Source organism: Amphibalanus amphitrite, unplaced genomic scaffold (genome assembly GCF_019059575.1).
Source record: "Amphibalanus amphitrite isolate SeventyFive unplaced genomic scaffold, NRLGWU_Aamphi_draft 000193F_arrow, whole genome shotgun sequence".
Classification (NCBI taxonomy): Eukaryota; Metazoa; Arthropoda; class Thecostraca; order Balanomorpha; family Balanidae; genus Amphibalanus; species Amphibalanus amphitrite.
The window spans coordinates 31,547-52,821 of NW_024881688.1; the positions used below are offsets into that span (position 1 = coordinate 31,547).

The 21,275-nt window shown below is 57.9% G+C and overlaps 4 protein-coding genes across 10 annotated transcripts; 2 read left to right on the forward strand and 2 right to left on the reverse strand.

The window, feature by feature from the left end:
• Positions 1 to 138: 138 nt before the first annotated feature.
• LOC122384589 (S-methyl-5'-thioadenosine phosphorylase-like) lies at positions 139 to 4,221 on the reverse strand. Of its 7 annotated transcripts, XM_043372149.1 has the most exons (9): positions 3,927 to 4,055; positions 3,631 to 3,689; positions 3,327 to 3,478; positions 2,899 to 3,066; positions 2,590 to 2,741; positions 2,122 to 2,225; positions 1,114 to 1,323; positions 756 to 840; positions 139 to 713 (listed from the first exon to the last, which is right to left on the reverse strand). In XM_043372149.1, exons 2-8 carry the CDS (start codon positions 3,661 to 3,663, stop codon positions 805 to 807), a joined length of 855 nt encoding a protein of 284 aa, XP_043228084.1. In that variant the 5' UTR covers positions 3,664 to 3,689; positions 3,927 to 4,055; the 3' UTR covers positions 139 to 713; positions 756 to 804. The 7 variants fall into 7 exon arrangements, with proteins under 7 accessions (XP_043228084.1, XP_043228080.1, XP_043228081.1 ...); XM_043372145.1 differs by lacking the exon at positions 3,927 to 4,055 and adding an exon at positions 4,136 to 4,221 and having other exon boundaries at positions 139 to 840; XM_043372146.1 differs by lacking the exon at positions 3,927 to 4,055 and adding an exon at positions 4,146 to 4,164 and having other exon boundaries at positions 139 to 840.
• A 927-nt stretch (positions 4,222 to 5,148) lies between these two features.
• On the forward strand, positions 5,149 to 15,012 carry LOC122384555 (golgin subfamily A member 3-like). Its single transcript, XM_043372094.1, has 6 exons — positions 5,149 to 8,879; positions 9,225 to 9,421; positions 9,611 to 9,889; positions 10,098 to 10,340; positions 10,529 to 10,752; positions 11,843 to 15,012. Exons 1-6 carry the CDS (start codon positions 5,183 to 5,185, stop codon positions 12,570 to 12,572), a joined length of 5,370 nt encoding a protein of 1,789 aa, XP_043228029.1. The 5' UTR covers positions 5,149 to 5,182; the 3' UTR covers positions 12,573 to 15,012.
• Positions 15,013 to 15,512: 500 nt separating this feature from the next.
• Positions 15,513 to 18,620, reverse strand: LOC122384586 (chitinase-3-like protein 1). Its single transcript, XM_043372138.1, has 4 exons — positions 18,038 to 18,620; positions 16,943 to 17,754; positions 16,192 to 16,349; positions 15,513 to 15,854 (listed from the first exon to the last, which is right to left on the reverse strand). The coding sequence occupies exons 1-4, from the start codon at positions 18,174 to 18,176 to the stop codon at positions 15,716 to 15,718; spliced, it is 1,248 nt and encodes a 415-aa protein (XP_043228073.1). The 5' UTR covers positions 18,177 to 18,620; the 3' UTR covers positions 15,513 to 15,715.
• Positions 18,458 to 20,935, forward strand: LOC122384585. Its single transcript, XM_043372137.1, has 2 exons — positions 18,458 to 18,625; positions 19,035 to 20,935. The coding sequence occupies exon 2, from the start codon at positions 19,127 to 19,129 to the stop codon at positions 20,615 to 20,617; it is 1,491 nt and encodes a 496-aa protein (XP_043228072.1). The 5' UTR covers positions 18,458 to 18,625; positions 19,035 to 19,126; the 3' UTR covers positions 20,618 to 20,935.
• Positions 20,936 to 21,275: the final 340 nt, after the last annotated feature.

Here is a 21,275-nt window from a genome sequence, read left to right on the forward strand (position 1 = left end):
CCTATCACAGCCACATAGACAATATTGGGAGAAATGACATAACGGATTACATAATGACATTATTCCGCCGAATCTCCGCTGCAGCTCACTGCAAAACCAGAAAAGCATAATACAGGCAGAGCGCTGCAAGAAACCATCTCAATGCAAGCAGGTTTATTCCCACAGCACTGCGAAAAGATTTGAACAAAAAGCGATCCTCACACACGTTTTACAATGCACAGCTTTGTAATGGCGAATGCTGTTGTGATATTGAATCACCAAAAATGTTACACGAGCGGCAATGTATCAAAATATTCCATGTAGAAAGAGTATGCGTAACAATAACAAAGTTCTGGAATGGAATAAAAAACAATATTTCTCTTCACATGGAGATTCTCCTTTCACAATGATCGGCAAATCACCCGAAAAAAAAGACTGTGCGCTCGACTACGCACAAAGTCACAAACTGGACTAAACGAATCTTCCATACCAATGCTTATAAGCGCGCAACTACGCAAATCCACCCAAATTTTTACGAAAGCTCTGTAAAATAGCAACCCGTCAAATAAGGCTGTACCAACACAGCCAAATGCCGCTAGCACTGAGTCATCTATCCCGTCTACATTGGCAGCCGCAGTCCCACCGACCGAGTCCGCCGGATATGAGCCAGAGGTCAGCTGGTATCAGGGACGGCGGACAGCTGGGGTCACTGAGAGGTCAGCCGAGGTCACTGAACGCTCAGCTGAGGTCACTGAGAGGTCAGCCGAGGTCACTGAGCGCTCAGCTGCGGCCAGTGACCGTTCAGGTTGGGCCCAGCTCCAGTGCTCAGCTGGGCAGCATCACGTTGGAAGTGACCGTCTCCTGCGGGATGGAAAACGGACGGTTAGTGGGTCTTCATAAAAGACCGCAATCACCGCACACTTTCAGCTCAGCTAGGGGTGGTCACTGGTCATAATTACATCGATATAATTACATCGCAGTTATTATGACAAGCTACCGTAACATCGAACTGGTGCAACAGAATATCGAAGCCAACAGCCGAGCACAAGGTAACATCGACACAATGACGAATGACGATATATGTAAACCGACGCTCCAAGTTTTCGTTCTCCACACCCCATATCCCACACCCACCTTATTTTTCTGGAGTGTCTCGGCCCAGTCCCTGGCGGCCACGCGGGTCACGGCCTCCTTGAAGAGGCGCACCACGCTGGACACGTTGGCCCTGAAGGTGGCCATCACGTCTCCGACCCCGACCCCTGCCTCGCCCTCCCTCCAGCAGTCGTAGTCGGTACACATCGCCACGGCACCGTAACATAGACCCGCCTCCTTGGCTAGTGTTACCTGTAGGACAGGACGGAGCTGGAGGTGTTAACTGTTAGGGTACCGTAACACAGACCCGCCTCCTTGGCCAGGGTTACCTGTGGGACAAGGCATGGGTACCGTAACACAGGCCGGCCTCCTTGGCTAATGTCACCTGTGAGACGGCAGGGATGTCAGGGTGCCGTAACACAGACCCGCCTCCTTGGCCAGGGTCACCTGTGGGACAGGGCAGAGGTGTTAACTGTTAGGGTACCGTAACACAGACCCGCCTCCTTGGCTAATGTCACCTGTAGGACAGGACAGAGGTGTTAACTGTTAGGGTACCGTAATACAGGCCGGCCTCCTTGGCCAGGGTTACCTGTGGGACAGGGCATGGGTACCGTAACACAGACCGGCCTCCTTGGCCAGGGTTACCTGTGGGACGGCGGGGATGTCAGGGTGCCGTAACACAGACCCGCCTCCTTGGCTAATGTCACCTGTGGGACGGCAGGGATGTCAGGTAGCCGTAGCATAGACCGGCCTCCTTGGCTAATCTTACCTGTAGGACGGCAGGGCGGAGATGTTAGGGAAACGTGCGCAGGTCGTATTAAAGTCCGACCGCAAAACACAGCAACTTAGAGCCACGGATACATGCATGGAGGTTCACTAGAGAATTTGGGTTGAGAGATTTAACCAGCAGAGAAGTCACACTTGTTTTTTTTTTTTTTAGAAATCTGGATCGATATTATTGAAAGACGCAGTGCTCGAATAGGCGAAAAAACGGAGTAAATGTTATATGATGTCCACATGACTTGGTGAATGTTGGATTGGGCACCTCACCTCCGGCACGGTGGTCATGTTGATGACGTCACAGCCCCAGCTGCGGAACATGTGGCTCTCGGCGCGGGTGGAGAAGCGGGAGCCCTCGATGGTGACTATGGTGCCTGCCGGAACGGTACGGGACAAGAGTGAGAGGGTGTCAACGGCCAGCACGGAGGGAGGAACGGCAGTGGAGGGAGAAGAACGAGCAAACAGACGCTAATCAGAAAATGACGCAATACATTCATTCGTTGAAAACAGCACAAATAAAAACATCTATTTTCAGTACACTGGTAAAAGGCGAAGGCGAGGAATTACACCTGCAGGTTCTCTGCCAAATGCATCGGTGTATATGACTGGTGCCTGGTAGAAGAAAACAGTGCAGTTCATAGTCACCCGTAAATTGGTGTCATATTTATAACCGATGGAGATGCACATCTAGATAAAATATCCCACCCATGACCACGACAGCCGGCGCGGTCGGCTCACCCTTATCGTGCATGGTGATGCCGAGCTCCTTGGCGGCCTCTCGCAACACGCCGCGGGTCTCTCCACAGAACGGGTCGGCCATCGGCAGGTGGCAGATGCCGACAAACTCGTCACACGAGCCGTCAAAAAACGTCAGCGGACGCTTGGTCGTCCTGGGAGGGGCACCGGGTCGTTTGGTCATCCGATTAGAAGGTAGGCAGCAATATACAAAAACAGCGGGCGATGAGTGTAGCTGGGAATACGCTGATGAATCTGATCTATCGATGTAGGTGTTTCTCCTCTCGTATTCAACCCGTCTGTCCGACTGACCTGTCGATGAACTGATCGAGCAGCACCAGCTGGCCGGGACGGTACTCCTCCCGCAGCGAGCCGCACGCGGTGGAGACCAGCACGTGCGTGCAGCCGTGCCGGTGCAGGGCGTACACGTTGGCACGGTAGTTGACGGCGCTCGGCAGGATCGTGTGGCGCCGGCCGTGTCTGGGGGGCGCAGTGGACCGTCACAGGAGAGCGAGAGCTGAGTAATATGCATGAAAAGTAGTTGATCGGCAAATCATGCTACCTCTTCAACCACAAATAGACAAAACACCAACCACAAAAAAGTACTGTGAACGCTGTGCAATACCACCTGGCAGTGAGTGGCACCCATACATTGTTGTGACAACTGCCTTATGCACAATGTTGCCATCATCAACAAATGCCTATTGGATAGGTATCCATTTATGTGTGCCAGCACCCACCTGGCCAGGACGGCCACAGGTACACCACACAGCGTGCCTGTCAGCAGAGGACTGGAAGGCTTTCCGAATGGCGTGTCATACTCCACGTCCTTGGCGTCCTCCACTCCTAGCGCGCTAGGGTCAGAGAACCCAGAGCCGCCGATAATGCCGATCTGCCAACAGTCAGAAACAAATAGTGATAGGCCAAAGAAACGGAATTTTGCCCATATTGAATAATCTTACACACTACAGCATATACCTGGGGTACCATCCACATCACCCATTGCAAAATGCTTTGTTGCTTACCACACAGGGGAGAACTCACCATTATATTTGCTTGAGCTCCATCCCCTGTCATTTCGAGTTAGATGTAGTGCCCAAGATCTGAAAGACAAAAAGCTTATGGTTTACACAGCCTAGTGCTTATGCATCAGGCCTTATCATACAAGTAGCACTAAGACATTGTATAGAATGTGATGTAAAATAAAAATGAACATAACATATCTAGTAGTAATGATACAGCAACACAAAAACATCTAAAATTGACAAAATTAGAATCACCATTCACAAATCACAAATTGAAATACAAATGTTAGAAACACCTGATATGCTGATACCGACAAGCAAGTTTTCCTTAGTAGTTGGCGTGAAATTGGTGTGATCCCCAGGCGTGTGAACCAAATGTCGTAAAGAAACTCAATATACCCTGGTAAAAAAGCACCTGTAACACGTGTAAACAGAAAGCAAAGGGTGTAAAATAGGGTGCAAGGTGCAAGTGGGTGTAACTCCTAGTTAAAACACTGCCATATCACACTTCCATGCTATATCACCTGATATCACCTATGCTCAATAAATGAGATTTCCCCCCCAAAAAATCGACGTTTAAGTGAAAACAATTATAAAAAAACAAGGGAATGTTCAATCAAGTTCAAGGAAAGTATTTGAAAGGCGAAATTGATCTGTAGGTAAGTAGTAATGCCCAAGGTGCGATACTGCGAAAATTCCAATAAACAAGAAAACATGCCTTTTGGCTTTTACCGCCTTGCTTTTACCTAATGAAACCATTACAGCAACTGAAATAATTAAGTTTATTTTTTGAAATACACTGCAATGATATAATATTTGGAAAACGTTTTTCAAATCGTTTTATAACCTTGCTTGATAGTTTTGCAGCGTTTTTCTTCAACCAATCCACGTATTTGTTTACACTAGTTAGTTCGTAAGCGGCGCAGGTGTTTCAATTGACGTCTTCGGGGTCTAGGGGGTTTAGGGTAAAACACTGATTTTACCCGTGATAATTTTTGATCAAAGCATGCAAATTATTACAATTTTTGTGTTTTTTGGCGTCTTTATTTGTCTCAGTGCTTGAATTTGTAGGTTAGTTGCCGCGGGTGGGCTGGGCTTAATTGATGTAGTGGTTTGGGTTGTTGTTTTTGGGTAAGTTATCCATTTTGTTATGGGCCCTGTTTCACGGCCACTGCCACACGCTGCCAGCGCATTTTACAAGCTGAAATCGCAGATTGAGGTTATTTTAGAGATAAGTTTTTGATGTCTCTATGGAAACCCAATTTGACACGTGTGCTGGCGGAGCGCTGGCAGGGACTGTGAAACTGAAACAGGGCAATGGACATGACACAATATGTGAGAGACATAATAAGTTTTCATGAGATCATGCATTAAGTTCCCTTGCATTTGGTCAGCACCATTCTTATGATGCGGTTTTTATGTATGTATGTATGTGTTACCATCATGGACAATCCACGTGGGGCATGGCGATTACAGTTCACTTGTGAGCCAATAAGTACAATCAAAGAAGCAAGTAATCTGATATGTTTTCTTTCCACAGTGTTTGAACTGGTGGCTGTAGAAGTGCTGAGATGCCTGGTGGTGGCCGTAGCCAGCCGGTGTCTGTGCACCACGCAGTGGTGGAGAGGCCGGCCCCCGGCTCACTGCAGCAGCCGCACCTGACTGAGGACACCCTGATGAAGATGCCAGTCACTGCCATTGGCATGGATAAGGGTGACCAGCCTGAGACACCTCACCAGCATCTTGGACAGCAGCAGCAACAAATGGCTCTCATGCCAGCCAATGATGCCGTCAGTCTACTGCTGCCGGCTGGCCTCAGCTCCATTTTCTGTCGGTCTGGCCCGCCGTCCGCACCGCCAGTTCCTCAATCCCCGTCGGCGCCGCAGACTCTGGAGGGGCGCAGTCTGCAGCCGTATCCGCGGAACCTGCTTCAGATCGTCAGTGATCGCCGCGGCGCCGTCCCCGTTCCCGCTCCGGCCCCCGACCGTTCCCCGGGCAGGACGGTCGCGGCGGAGATGGGACCGACATCAGAACCGAACGGCGCGCCGCACTCCGTCAAAGCGGCGAACGGCGACTCCCACTCCGGTGCCGCTCCCGCCTCAGCCCCGGAATCGGCGACCCCGAAACAGACCAGTCGCGGACAACTGGAGGCCATCGAGGGGTGTATCGTCCCGGCTCTGAGCAGTACCCCGCTGATGTCTACCCTGCCGGCGCCGTCCTCACCGCCGCTGTCTCCTGCGGAAGAGGTGCTACCCCCGGCGGTTCTGCAAGCTCAGCGAGCGGCAGAGACCGGCTGCAGTCCCGAATCATTCCTCTCACAGCACACGGCGCCGGCTTCTCACAATGTCCACGTGAAAACGGTGGCCCACCACCCGAGCGATTCGGAGGCCCCTCGGGGCGTGCAGGCTGACAGCGGCGCGCGCTCAGACGCTTCCACAGTGACTGCCGAGAGCGGCGCGCCGGACGGCGGAGCTGTGGACGAGGACGACGACCGTCTATCGGTGGTGTCAGCCGAGTCCAGCTGGTCGGACATCAGCGGCTTCGAGGAGGACCTGTGGAGACTCCGCAGCGTGCTGCGAGACCCCACCGCGCCGGTGGAGGCCGGAGGTCCGGTCCCGGGTCCGCGCCGACCAGCGCCGGCTGTCTCCGACCGAGCGGTGGCCTCCGAGGAGCAGCAGCAGCTGCAGCTGCAGGTGCACCGGCTGCAGCTGCAGCTGCAGCACGCCAGCCAGGAGCGGCAGCTGTACCGGCAGCAGCTGGAGGCGCTGCAGGGTCAGCTGAGCGGCGGCGGACAGCGGCAGCAGCTCGAGGTGCAGCGGCAGAAGGCGCGCCTCGAGGGTGTGCTGGAGATGACGCGCGCTGAGCTCGAGGAGGTGGGCGCTGAGCGTGCCGAGCTGCGCCACACCGTCAGCCGCCAGCAGCTGGAGCTGCGCGCCGCCGCCGCCGGCTCGCTGCGCACCGAGCGGGACGCGCTGGCCGCCGAGGCCGGCCTGCTGCGTGTGCGCGCTCGAGAGCTGGACGCGCAGCTGGCGGAGGCGGCTGGGAAGCTGGAGACGCGCGCCATCGAGCTGGACGCCGCGCGGGACGAGCTGAAGCGCAGCGAGTCGGCGGCGGCTGCTGAGCGGACGGCGCTGGAGTCGGCGCGGCGCGAGCTGGAGAGCCGCGACGCCACGGTGTCGGCGCTGAAGGCCAAGGTGGCTGAACTGGTGGTGGACGCGCAGCGCCAGCTGCAGGCCAAGCTGCGCGCCGAGGGCTCGGTCCAGTCGGCCAACGAGGAGCTCGAGCAGCGACAGCGCTCCCGCGACTGGTACCGCGCCCAGCTGAAGGCCTCGCAGGAGGCGCGGCTGCAGCAGCAGCAGCAGCTGCTGGCCGCCCAGCAGGAGCTGATCGCGCAGCAGCACGCCGGCGAGCGGCTGCGCGGCGAGCTGACGCTGGCGCGCCAGGCGGCGGCCGGTGCGCAGGCGCGCGCAGTCCGCGAGAAGGAGACTCTGCTGCGGCACCTGGAGAACATCCAGGCCGACATGCTGCAGCGCGAGGCCTTCTTCCAGACGGTGTCGGGCAGCCGGGCGGAGCCGGCGCCCGCCGCCGCCACCGCCGCTGTCCGGGAGCGGGATGAGGCCGTGGGCCGGACGCGCGCCCTGGAGCTGACCATAGCTGAGCTGGAGCAGCGCCTGGAGCGGGGTGCTGAGGAGTTGTCCACCGCCGCCGCCGCCCACCAACAGCTGGAGGAGGACGGTCAGAAGACCAGGTTCGCGCTGGCCGCCGCGCACGAGAAGCTCTCGCAGCAGACGGTTCAGTGCGAGCAGCTGCAGCAGCGCTGTCTGGAGGGCGGCCAGATGCTGGACCAGCTGCGCGCGCAGGCCAAGGAGGCCGCCGCCGCCAAACAGGGGCTCAAGGAGGAGAAGACGCGCCTGGAGGTGGCGCTGGCCTCCGCCAACCAGGAGAAACGGGACGTGGACGAGGCAGCACGCGGCCTCACCAACGAGTTGAAAAAGGTCTCAGCTAGTTTCTACAAATTGAAAAACGACGTCGCCACAAAGGATAAACAAATCGCGGAACTGAAGGTATCCCTCAGCGGCCGAGAGAGCGAACTCCGAACTGCCAACGATAAACTGCAGGAGACCAGTAAACTGAAACTGCAAACGGAACAGATGACGGACAAGATGAACATCTTTGACACGATGAACGAGCAGAACAAACAGCTGATGGTGCAGAACCACGAGCTGCGCTACAAGGTGCAACAGCTGACGCAGGACCGCAGCGTGCTCGAGCAGGGCCGTCAGAAGCTGGAGGAGGTGGTGCGAGGGCTGCAGCAGCAGGCCAATGAGGCGGCGCAGCAGCACGCGGCCGCCGCCGAGACGGTGAAACAGCGGGACGCCAGGATCCGAGAGCTGGAGGAACAACAGGAGAAGGCGCAGCACGAGCTGGCCGTGGTCAAGACATACGCCAAGAGCCTACACCGCGAGCCCGTCCAACAGGAGGAGGAGAAGGGCCCGATTAAATCATCAGAGGTCGTTACTGCTGAGGTCGTGTCTCCACCTGAGGAAAGTCCGACTCTGGGGACGCCTGATCAGAGCGGTGAGCAGCAGCAGTCGGCGGAGTCTGCCGAGCTCGAGTCGCTGCGCCGCCAGCTCAGTCTGCTCGCCCTGGAGAACCGGGAGCTGGAGCGGCGGCTGCAGGAGGCCGAGGCTGCTCCGCGGCTGCGACAGGAGCACGCGGCGCTGGCGGCGCGCGTGGCCGACCTCAGCGACCAGCTGCAGCGCGCCCGAGCCGCCGACTCTGCGCAGTGCCGCCAGCTGCAGGAGCAGCTGCAGCTCAGCCAGACGCGGAACCGGCAGCTGCAGCAGCAGCTGGCCGCTGCCGGTCGGCCGGAGGGCGTGCCCGCGCCGCCCACCTCCCCTCCGGCGGCCGGCGGGGGCGCGCTGGCCGACCAACTGGCCGCCGCGCAGGCCGCCTACAAGGAGCGCCATCGCTGCTACCAGTCCAACATCCGCGTGCTCACCCGCAAACTGCGCGAGTACATGCGCGCGCTGAAGACGGCCGAGCGGGAGCTGGCGGAGCGCCGCGCTGCCGCTGCGCCGGTGCCGGCTGAGGCGGGTCTGGCGGCTGTGGAGCGGGAGGAGGCGGCCGCGCAGCTGCGGAGGGAACTGGAGACGGCGCGCCGAGAGACGCAGCGGGCCGAGCAGGAGGCGGAGCAGCTGCGCGGAGCGGCGGCCGACGCCCAGCTGCTGCAGCTGGAACTGGAAAAGGAGCGCGGCAGACTCGAGGGTGAGAGATGACAGAGTTTTCATTCTCTTGGTTAGTGGGAGAACAGGGTGAGGGAGACTTTGTTTTCGTTTATCTTCCAAGCTTTGTACGGTTATCACGATTGAGATGGTGCAATCATGTATGTGTTTATGTGTGCATCTGTTCTATCTCGGTTTGCTGAAACTCCGTAAACCACAATGTTATTATCTGTTTTTTTTTTTTTTTAAAGAAAGTAGGCACTTATCTCGTATATTGGAATGTTATTCGTAAACTAAACGCGTTCCCCGCGTCAGCATCAACCTCCCCCGCGACTTTGAGTTGGCTGTATTACCGTGCCTGACACCATGTCTCTCCGCGTTCTGGCAGGCATGGCGCAGTCGTACACGGCGCTGCAGGCGCGCGCCGCGGAGCTGGAGGCGCTGCTGGCCGGAGCTGAGGAGCAGCGTCAGACGGAGCGCCAGCAGACACCGCAGCAGCAGCAGCACCGTCTGCAGGAGCAGCTGGAGCTGGCCGAGCAGCGGCTGCAGCAGGAGCAGCTCGACTGCAGGGAGCTGCGCAGACAGGTGGGGAGCCGCTTGGGGGGGGGGGGAAGGGGGGTTACGGGATACAGGTGGAGTGAGTTGTTAAAGTTGGGCCTGGTGGATAAGGGAGATCTGATTTGACATCGTATGCGTGGAGATGTCCTGTTGACTGTTCTCTCACCAGCACGCTTGTAAACGGGTCTGACGATTTGTCTGTTTGTGACCGTGCAGTTATTCGCTGAGCGCCGGGAGGTTTCCGGTCTCCGCCGGGACCTGGTCAGTCTCCAGGCCGGCCTGCAGACCGCTGAGGACCTGGCTGCCAGTCGTCAGACCCAGATCACTGAGCGGCAGGCGGCTCTGGAGGCCGCTCAGCGGGACCTGGCCGCCGCCGCCGGCCAGCTGACGGAGCTGAAGGCGGCCTGTGATAGCAGTCAGCGGCAGACGGCCGAGCTGCGGCGGCAGGCGGAGCAGAGCGCGGCCAACGACCCCGTGCTGGCCCAGCAGATCAAGGTGGGCGCTCAAAGAGGGGTGAAAACATAATGGCTTGTGTTCTGGTATGATATGTGCTGAGATAACTCAGCCATGGCAATTGGTGTTTGGAATGAAATGTGTCTTTGTTATATCCACATTGTTGGAATGGCATAAGAATGGCATAAGGCTGTGTAAAATCTAATTTCAGGCAATATGTTCCTAACCTTTGCCCTCCCCTTCGTCACAGACGCTGAGCGGCCACCTGCGGCAGAAGGGCGCCGAGCTGACCGGTCTCCGGGAGCAGGCGGCGCTGGTCGAGCAGCGCCACGAGACGGAGCTGCAGGGACTGCGCAGCTCCCTGCAGGCGGCCGGAGACGAGCTGCGCCAGCTCAGCGCAGCTCTGGACGCCACGCGCGAGGACAAGTTCGCGCTGCAGGCGCAGGTCACCGAGCTGAGGGCCGCCCTGCAGACCAGCAGCACACAGGTCAAGGTCAGTAGAAAACGGACAGTATCGGAGGTCAAGGTCAGTGAATCAGTTCTAGGTCAGCGGAGAGTATCGCCAGGAACATTTTCAAATGACTTACGGTCGGAGATCGACACAACCAGTCGCATTATTGGTTCTGGTGTGTTTATCCTACACCTGGGCTCAGCTAACTTCCCCTCCCCGTCCCTCCTCAGGCCCTGAGCGGCGAGATAGTCGAGCTGCAGCGCTCGGCCCGGCTGCCCCAGCTGCCGGCTCCCTCACCAGTGGATGAGGAGCACATCGGTCGGCTGCTGGCTCAGAGCGCGGGCAGTGCCGAGCCCCGGCCGCTGCACCATCTGGAGGCGTGCCTGAGGTCTCTCAAACAGGAGATGACGGCCCTGCAGAGTCAGATCGGCCGCGGGGACAGCAGGAGCGCAGGGTGAGTACCCCGGGTCTGGGGCGGGGTGGGTGTAGTTTGGCAGTCAGGTAGGGGAGTTTTGTTGCTACTGGCTGATCACTTAAAACGCCGTTTTGCAGTCTGAGTATCAGTTAAGTGCGGATAATGAGTGTATTCAGAGTAGTCGATCTGTATAGTGACGATAGAAAGGACTTATCAGTTAGTTATTCCGAGCCCCTGTCATTCCGGACCATCTGAGGCAAGCTGGGCTACGCACGGGCCCACCCGGTGCTGCTGCAGCCGATCCGTGACGACAGCTGGCCAGGTGGGCGGTCTTTCCGGCCGGCCGGCGGGCCAGTCACCGCCGGGAACCCCCGAGATCACGGAGGGAGAAGGGGGAGGGTACCTACTGGACCGTCCAGACGGAGCCGGTGCAGAGAGCCGGAACAGACCGAGTCCGGGCGGGGCCGAACACTGTCCCGTAGTCGCTAGCCGCTCCTGGGTTCTCCGCCGGGTGGATATCCGCAGCCTTTTCCGGGTGTCAGGTATCATGATCTTTGCTGGTTTTACCCATCCCCTGTCATTGATTCAGCATGACTGGAGGTTCCCCACTCGTACATGCGTAGGTAACCCCCAGCTCTCCTACCTTCGGAGTCAGTAAAGTGTACTGCCGGTCATTTCCCGGTTACCCCATCCCCTCACCCCCACCGTGATCAGTATGCCGGTCCCACGGTCTGCACGGCCGGCCGGACGGACGGTTGGCAGTGTGTGTGCGCCGGAGCTGCTGCGTCATAGCTGACGTCACGCCCTGGCACGGACCGCTCCGTGTGCTGAGAACACACACAGCTCCGTGCAGTATCAGCGCCGTGCAGTGTCCACAGCCGTCCGCAGTCAGAGCCTGACTGCACCGGCCAGTCCGGCCACAGCCCAGTGCCCGGCGCTGGTTCCAGTCCTTCATATCCGGATAGCGGCAAGGAGCTGGTGCTGGGAAGGGATAGTCGATTTCCTTGGAACTAGCTTAAATCTAGTAGAGTTACCGACTCCATTCTTATGATTAATTTAAGGCCTTACACTCGATTTTCTCTTTTGAAGCAGACAGTTTCTGATGTCCGTATGTATTGCCGTCTCACAGGATGGCTCACGCGACTTCAATGGTCGACAACTATCCGTCAGTGAATGCTACCAGTCCGACACAGCACACCCAGGCGAGCACTAACGGAAACGTATCACCGGAGCACAGCATGGAGCACACTGTGCCGTCATCTGGACACTCAATACCAACACCAGGACACTCGGTGGTATCATCGGCAACAGCGTCACCGGGACACTCAGTGACGTCACCAACACACTCAGTGACGTCACCAGAATACTCAGTGACGTCATCTGAGCAAAATTCAGCGTCACCGGAGCACAGCGTATCCCCACCAGTTCACCCGATGGCATCACTGGAGCACACAGTAACACCGCCAGAGTATTTCATATCTTCATCGGAACACAGCGTACCTCCGGTGACGGAAGCCTCGTCACCGAATATCACTCCAGCATCGCTTCCAGCTTCGTCGCCGTCAGCACCTTCGTCTCCGGAGCGAACTATCCCCAGCTCGGTCGGCGTTTCCAACGGCGGCTGGCGTCCGGTCGCCGACGGAGAGGCCGCCGCCGCCGCCGCCGCCGCCGTGGACCGATTCCTGGAGACGACCAAACTGCCGGAGCCGCGGGACGGCGCGGGAGGAGGCGCCCCGAACGGGCCGCTAACTGAGGACAGTCTGAGACTGAGGTCCTACTTCACAGAGGCGGGTGGCGAGCGGCCTCCGGTCGCGGCTGCGGCCCTCCCGACACGATCCGAGAAGGAGACGGATGTATGAGAGTGCCCGGTGGTAGATAAAAGGTCAGAGGAGCTCGGGACCCCAGGTCGTGACGCCGTTCGGCTAGCAGAAGGGTTAGAGGATCGTGTGGGTCCATGTTGGTTCCGTGATCTAGCTGACAGGGTCTTGAGCCTCGCTCAGAGTACAGGGTGTCTCACAAAAAGTGTACATACTTGTTTTGTAAATAGCTCCGTAAGTTAAAAACATACGTAAAAAACACAAATATCGCTGGAAAGCACAAAGCTTGCAAATTTATTCGCATATCATTTGCACGTCTTTATATTCACATACCGAATCAGTTTCCCATACTCTAGCTATGCGCTCATTTTTTTAGATGCTCAAAATGACAGCCTTTGCGCTCAGCGCACGTGGTGGCGCGCCTCATGGTCTCCTGAGTTACACGGGCGCATGTCTCCATGGTTATACCGCGTATGGCTCCTCTGATGGCCTTTTTGAGCTCGTCTAGCGTGTGCGGCGCCTTCACGTACACGACATCCTTCAGATACCCCAATAGATAGAAATCCATGGGGGTGAGGTCGGGTGAGTGGGGTGGCCAGCTGTGGGGGGCCCGCCTGGAGATCAGCCGGCTTCCCAGGCGCTCGGTCAGCCAGGCCAGCGTGGCTCTTGACGTGTGCGCTGGAGCGCCGTCCTGCTGGAACCATTGCAGGCAAATGGTGTCCGCGCACTTGCTGTTGAGAGACCGCCAAAAGCGCTTCAACACTGCCAGATAACGGTCTGAAGTCACCGTCACTGGTTCTCCGTCACCGTCTTCAAAGAAGATCGGTCCGATTATGCCCTGGGCGCTAAGCGCGCACCAGACCGTCACTTTTGGAGAATGTAATGGGACTTCCAAAGTCTTCTCTGGCGGGTGTTTGCCCCAGTGCCTGTGGTTTCGACGATTAGGTAAGCCGTGAAGGTAAAAGTGTGCCTCGTCGGACCACCAAATGTTGCCGATGAAACTAGGGCAAGACGAGCACTTTCCTAAAAACCAACGGCAAAACTCCAACCGTTGTAGGCAATCAGACTTGGAAAGCTCTTGAGATGTTGATAACCTGTATGCCTTAAGCTTCAGGTCCTTCCTAAGAATCCGATGCGTGGAACAGCGGCTGAGTCCAACTTGTTGCGCAAGGTGCCGCACGGACACTCCAGGCTTTTCCTCAACTCGCCGAATGATTTGTCCGATTTTCAAAGGTGTTCGGGCAGTTATCTTGCGGCCGCTGTTTCCAGTGTTTTGATTTCCGACTGTTCCGTGAGCCAAGAAATGTTCAGTAAGCCGTTTTATTGTGTTTGCCGGCGGTTTCTCTCTTATTGTAGGGAAATGAGCCCTAAATTTCCTCTGAGTCAATACCAGGGAACCGGTTTGAAGGTAAAATTTCACGATTATTTTCCTTTCCTCTTCACTTAACTGTCTCATGACTCTACCGACTCTCACTAACAAATTGTATGTCAAATAAATTTGCACGAGCTAAGCTTCAATTTAAGCCTGAATTTGACGTGAGCGCGTGCTTATATGCTGAAATATCTTCATTTTAAATGTGTACACTTTTTGTGAGACACCCTGTATGTAGCAGCGGGCTGCTGTATTTAACGCCAGTTTAGCGCACAGTTGGGCTCTCAGACGCCTGTATGTGCTGATGTAGCTCAGCGGGGTGCTGAAGTATTATTCCGCTGATTCGATGCTTTTCTCAGCCGCCGGTGCGTCCGGGCTTTATTTCCAGCTTTACTAGGATGGTTGTGGGTCAACGAATTCGCGGCTGATATCGAAGTATTTAGCCTTATATGCAAGTGCATTGTGTGTAGGCACTGTTCCAGCAGGCTGCTGATTGCTGGATCGCTAGTTTGTGTGTGTGTGCGGGCCGCGGGGTCCAGTGATTATCCAGGGGCCCGTGCCGTCTCGGCCGTTTGGTGCGGGCGGCGCGGACGGCCCTGGGTGACCCGTGACCTGACCTGGGGTCAGCGCGTGCTGTGTGGGGCCGGTGGTGGGGGCGCTTTATTACGGTGGCTGGCCCGTCGCTTCGTCTCAGGTGGATATTTATGGCTTTGGAGTCGGGAGTGTGCCTTGCGCTATTTTAGTGATCCGCTTGTGATTTGATCAGATCGCCTTATTTTTAAAAAGCTTATTTTATAAATAAGATTAGTGTGTTATCTGAGTTGTTTTATTTATTCCACATGCTATATTATATATTATCACTTGTTAAATTAGTGCAAGTCAATCGGACTTCCATTATTCCTTTGGTGATAGAGCGTGGCTTCCGCGATCATATGCACAATGGGACCCGGCGATGAGGCTGGCGGGTTTGCGGTGTTAGATTCAGCATAATCTGGCGGCTCTGAGGGCCGGCTTTTTTGCATTGTGCAATGGCAGCGCTGAGTTGTTACGCCGTTAGCTGAGGTTGTTTTACTGCTGTGGCAAATATATGCATATAGTTTGAGCTCTGAACCGTCTTTTCAGATTAAATCGGTCGCGTATTCTTTGAGCCGTCGTTACGACAGCGTGATAAAATCAGCTTGGAATATTGTGACTGTTGATCTTCGATAGACACGGGCATACTTTCGGGATGGATCAATGCCTGCCCGGCCGACCGGTTCCAGGGTTGCAGATTTGGTTACCAAACCAACCGATAAGCACCTTTCACTGCGGGGTCCGATCGGAGGGTCGCGGGCTGACAGAGACGACCCATACGACCGGTCGCCGGTCACGGGCCGACTGCCAGTCTACTGATCTGCCGAGTACCGACTTTACTGGGCGGGACGGGAGAGTCGCCGGGACGGGAGAGCGACTGGGGTGGGAGGGTCGCCACACTCGACTGACGCCGGGTTTCACTGTTGCAGCAGCAGTCGTCACAGCCAGGATTTTTGTGGATTCGGGGGGCCACGGAATGCTAGAGACTTGGAGTTTGACTTGAGTAACGATAGCAGTACACATAAACACGGCCGGAGTCTAACTAAGCGTGATGTATTTGTGATAACGATGAGTACATACGAGACACTACATAATGCTTCCAGTGCGGGCTGAGAATGTCTGTGAAGGTCGGCGGGAGTTCTACCCGGCTCAGCGCGTCTCTGTGAGGCTGTTAGAATGGATGGACTGTTGGAATCCATCGGGACGGAGGGAGCCCTCTCCTGTAGCACCTCTGCCTCTCTCAGTTCGTCTCTGTGAGACTGTTGGAGCCCAGCGGGACGGAAGGAGCCCTCTCCTCCGGTACCGCTCGCTCCGTCAGGTTGGACAGCGTCTCCCTGATGATGGAGGTCAGGGTGAAGGGCCGCGGCGAGCAGAATCCCCTGCGGGCGGAGGGAGGGCACACGGTCAGATTGGGCTGTGGGAGGCGCTCCAACGGGCCCATAGACACAGCTGGCCTATGTAAGTTGACACCGGATTGGGGACGGCGAATAAACTTCGAGCTTTTCGTTAATCTTCCTGGTATAAACCAGAAGTGGCTTCGCTATCGGCGCCGGTTTCGAGAGGTGGCTTTCGGGATGACTGCATCCTTATTTGCTGCAGTTCGTTTAGGAGTGATGTCGAATATCTTCCTTTTCTTCCATCAATGATATCCCTCGCCTGACAGTCACTATTCTGGGTGACACATCTCCTGAGTTCGTCATTTTCGATATATCTCACCTGATGTCGTCCTGGGCGATGTCCCAGACGAACACGCCCCCCAGTCCGAGCTCCGTGGCCAGTCGGGCCTTCTCACCGACCATGTGTTCGTCGTCGTACCCGAACCACTGACCCTCGCCCATGGCGGCCGAGCCGAACGGCCGACCCTCGTCCAGCAGCTGTGGGGGGAAGCGTGGGACGGTCAGTGGTGTGTGGAGGGCGATATAGAGCTGGTAAACGTGCAGCTTACGGGCAAGGAGGGCTGAACTTCTCTGGGGAAAAGCGGTGACGAAGAAGGGGACCTTTTGGATCAGCGGGCCGCTGGTTTGGGACGACCTTGAGCTCCATCTGGATCTGAAAGCGTACTAACGCTAACACGAATTGGGTCAGCAACGAGATCATTTCACTTATAGGTCTGTAGGTCTGCAGGGCAATCTGTTATTACAGCAAGGAAGAACTGATATGGCTTAGTGGCGAAGTCCAGTTATGCCATGGAGGATTGCACGACATGCACCTGACTGTGGTGAGGATTCCCAGCTCTACTCTTGACCATGACATTTGTAAATCAGCTTATAGCTACAGTAAACACTAAACACACATCCCCTCTTGATCTAGGGAAAGGCAGGTGTTCTTGAGTGGGGAATCTCACCCTGTCCTGACTGGATAAGGCAGAAGACTACAGTTTCGTACCCTGCCGGCCGAAGGGAGGATTTGCCGGCCGCTATAACTGGATGCAAACTACCGATAAAGACTATTCTGCACGCATACTGACCTGTTGAGACGTCCAGCCGCGGCGCTGCACGTTGGAGCAGATCTCCAGGTAGCTGAGGACGCCGCTCTCCCTGGTGAGCGGTCCGGGCGGCGCCACTCCCCTGGCCTGCAGCGGCGGCGGTCCGACATCCTCCACCACCCAGCCGCGGCCGTACAGCGGCACTCCCAGCACGATCTGCCGGGCAGAGGCGCCCGCCGAGCGCCACAGACGCACCGCCGTCTCAGCGTCCAGACCGCTGAAGTCGGTGGAGCGCGGCCGCAGCGGCGCGTGGTGGTCGGCGGCGGTTGGCGTCCACCCGCCGTGCAGATCGTACGCCATGAGCAGGAGCCGGTCGGCCAGCCGCGCCACGGCGCCCATCTCGAATGAAGTGCGGGCCTGGTACGGCCCGGCGGGCACGGCGACACTGAGCCGGTACCGGCGCGGCTGCAGGGCGGCGCGCAGCTCCGCCAGCAGCGCCGTGAAGTCGCGCCGCTGCCGCTGTCCCGACGGAAACTCCCAGTCCAGGTGGAGGCCGTCGAAGCCGTACATCTGCAGCGCGGCGGCGGCGCTGGCGGCGAACGCGGCGCGCCCGGCGCCGCTGGCGGCCATCGCGGCGTAGTCGGCGCTGTGCGAGTCGTTCCAGCCGCCGACGGCCAGCTCGACGCGGAGCTGCGGGTGACGGCGGCGCAGCCTGGTCAGCTGCCGGTAGAAGAGGAGCCGGTCCGGCAGCGAGTGCAGCAGCGTCCAGTGGCGGTCGTCCAGCCGGGCGAAGGCGAACACCAGGGTGGTGCAGAGGGACGGGTCCAGCTGGTCGATGGTGACGCGGCCATCGCCTGTCGGGGAGAGGGACATAGCGTCAGCATGCAGGACTGAGAGGAGATATTATAGACTTTTAGAGGAGATTGGATTATCATTACATAATGCTGCCTAGATGAGGATCAGGTTTCTCTCAATCAATAGATAATCTGCTGCATCGAGTAACAGACTGCTCGCATGGCCAGCATTTAGGTTGCCCCACCAACTTCATGGGGCAAGTTCGTGACACGAACCACGGCCTAACGTTGATTTCGTTTATTTTACTCACCACCCCGTGAGCAGCCCCAGTGGCACACTCACCTTCCCTGAGCCGTGCCCAGGAGCCGTAGTAGCAGATCAGCTCCGGACCGGTCTCGTCACTCTGTTGGCGGACCTCAGCAGCGGTCAGGGCCAGCTGCGTCACCGCCAGGGCGAGCAGTGTCCTACGGAGCCCGACCATGACGCTTAGACTGCTGAGGGAGGGACGGCCTGGCCCTCTACCTTCGCCGAGAGACGGGCTCGGCCCCAAACCGCTCCGGTCACCGAAACAGGCTAGCAGCTTACCACGGTTTGACCCGCTCAAGACACTGAGCAAAACACGGTCCTACTCGCTTCCACCACTGAGAGAAGTGCGGCTCAGTACCGCTCACCGCGAGAGACACGGTCCGCCCGCCGGGGCTGGCGCTCCGGCCGATACTGCACCGGGACTGCAGCGGACGGCGGGCGGTGGACGGCCCTGAGCGCCCGGCTGTGCACTCTGCACTGAGCCACTGACGGCACTGCCTGCACGCCCCGGCGGCGCCGTGACTGGTCGGGGGGCCGGGCTGGTGATCCTGTCAGTGTGTGACAGACGGCACGGGAGGCGGTGACTGTGTGTCCAGCCCGATCAGTGGCGTGTCTGCGCGATGTGTGAGTCCGGAGGGGAAGAGTGGAATTAGGGTGGGGCTTGTGACTCATGCCGGAAACGGTGTGACTCATGGGTATTTGAAACGGGCGACTGCAGCTCTGTACCGTCGTGGGTGCTTTACTGTTTATGCATGCAGTTTTTACCGGTGATTCAATTGTGCTTTAGACATGCCCTGGCTGGAGTGACTTTTCAAGTTAAGCATGATTTTACTTGGGCGTAAACCCATTGCATTTTGTCCCAGCGCAAGCATTTCATAGGATGCAGCCTGCAGGTTGCAGCCCTGCACGGCTGCAGTTTCGTTATCTAAACAGACTTCCGTGTACGATCGGCAGGGCGCTGGCAGACGCATTGCGTCAGCCTTTAACCGTGCAAGTGGGCCATGGTTAAAGCAGCTTTTTGTCACTCTTTCAGAAACACCACGGTTGGCCCTCTGGTCCAATGGCATACCCACTCTGATCTCGTGCAGCCCATAGTCCCTCCATCTCTCCGTGAGTGGCGGCGCCATGGCGGCCGCAGACCAGCCCGTGCCCCGGCCTCGGCCGTCTGTACCTCATCTGGAGGAGACCGCCCGCGCCTGGCTGGTCGGCCGGCCTGACCCAGCCGCCCTGCTGCCGCCTGACGCTCTGGTGGCCGCCGCCCTCCAACTCCCCTTCATCACCGTCAACCGCGGCCACGAGCCGGCCATCGCCACCCTGGATGACACCGTGGAGCGCGTGGCGTGCCTGCTGCTGGGCGCCCGCCGCCCGCCGGTGCCGCTCCGTCCTCCCGAGTCGCCGGGGGACTGTGTGTGTCAGCGTCTGCCCGCGCTGGCCGTGCGCCGTGTGCTGCTCTCCGGCAGCAGCCGGGAGTGCAGCCAGGTGCTGCTGATTGATGGAGAGACAAAGTCCGACCTGGATGTGATGTTTGAGCTGGCCGGCGCGGACGTGTGCTGGCCAGGGGAGGCGGAGGTGCCCCCAGAGCCCGGCTCCACACGGCTGTGGGTGCGACCCTCTCAGCAGGAGGGATTCGTACTGCTCGAGTTCGAACAGCACGCGGAGTGCCGGCACCGGGAGCGGCCGCTGTTCTCGGCCGCCGAGGTCCGGGACCTGCTGAGGGCCCACCCGGCGCTGTTCGGCGGCCGGGAGCCGGGGCGGGCCGGACCGGCGAGCACCACAGCGGTCCGGCCGTACCTGCCGTACCCGTGTGACCTGCTGGTGTGTCTGCCGCTGCGCCGCTGGCCCTCTGAGGAGTACGGCGCGCGGCGCAGGCCGGCTGACTGGCCGCCGCCCGGTCTGGTGCGGGCCCTCTGCGCCACACCCGCTCTGCTGGTACCGGTCGGCTGCACCCCTCAGGAGGAACACCAGTGGCGGCTCTCCTTCTCCCGGCACGAGTACGCCGTCTACCGGGCCCTCACCGACCGCCAGCGCGACTGCTTTGTGCTGCTCAAACACTGCAAGGCGGCGCTGGGAGCGGGAGCCCTGCCGGGGCTCAAGAGCTACTACCTGAAGACGGCGCTGCTGTGGCTGGCCGAGCGGCGCCCGCCGGGGGACTGGGAGGACGTCTACGGCTCGATGCTGGCCGTGCTAACTCTGGTGTCTGAGGCGGCCGGCCGGGGCATTCTGTCCTGCTACTTTAACGCCGAGATGAACGTGCTGACTGGTCGCACTGAGGCCGAGCTGACTGAGCTGGCTGAGAGCGCGGCTTCGCTGGCCGGCCGGCTAACCAGCTGCCTGGCGGCTCTTACCGCCAGCTGCCTGCAGCAGTTTACCGTGGAGCAGCTGCTGGAGAGGCTGCTGCTGCCGCCGGCGCCGCCCCTGGACATGGGCCGGGAGCTGGCGGAAGGCTGCCGCGCGCCGATGGTGGAGCCCGACCACGGGGCGGACATCCTGCTGCTCAGCTGGCTGGACAGAGCGGAGAACGTCGAGCCGGGCGACCCGATCAACTTCAGGCGGCGCGGCCTATGTCTGCCGGGTCTGCGGGACAGGTGGCTGGTCGGAGAAATGGAGGAGAAGTGAGACACGACATCTTCAGATGCGCGAGGGCGGCAGGAGAGATGGGGGGGGGGGGGGTGGACTCACTGGGATTTTAACAGCATGCTTTTCCCGGGGTAGAATATCAGTAAACCTGCTAGTTTAATTTTTCTTTTTCTTGTTTGCACAATTGCAAGTTGTTTGTGCTCGTAAACCTCAGAAGCATGTTTTTATTTCCTGCTATCACCCAGTTTAGTCCACAAACCGTCTCGATAAATAGTGCTGTGAATTATTTCTGCTGTTTTAAAATTCATGCGAGATTATGCGTGGCTGTCGATGAATATCATGACTCTTTTTACTTGATGCCCTATGTTCTCTTGACTTTGAGCGACCGAGGCTGGGGAACGTCCCACAGCACTGACCGTGTGCCAGTGCAATTGCTGCTGTTATCCACCTCCACCAGATGGCAGTCACTACTCGAAGTGGTCCGACAGGGGTCGCTGCAAGGGATCTGACAATCGGTGACAGAAGATAACTTTGATCGGGCGTCGGTGGTAGCTAATCAGCAATCACATGTTGCAGCAATCACATGTCAGTGATAGCAGCCGTTCAAACGATGGACCTAAACTCGTGAACACGCCAAGACCGTTTAAGTAGGTACCTAATGCAGGCTTCAGATGCCGATTTCAATTCGTAAGCCAGC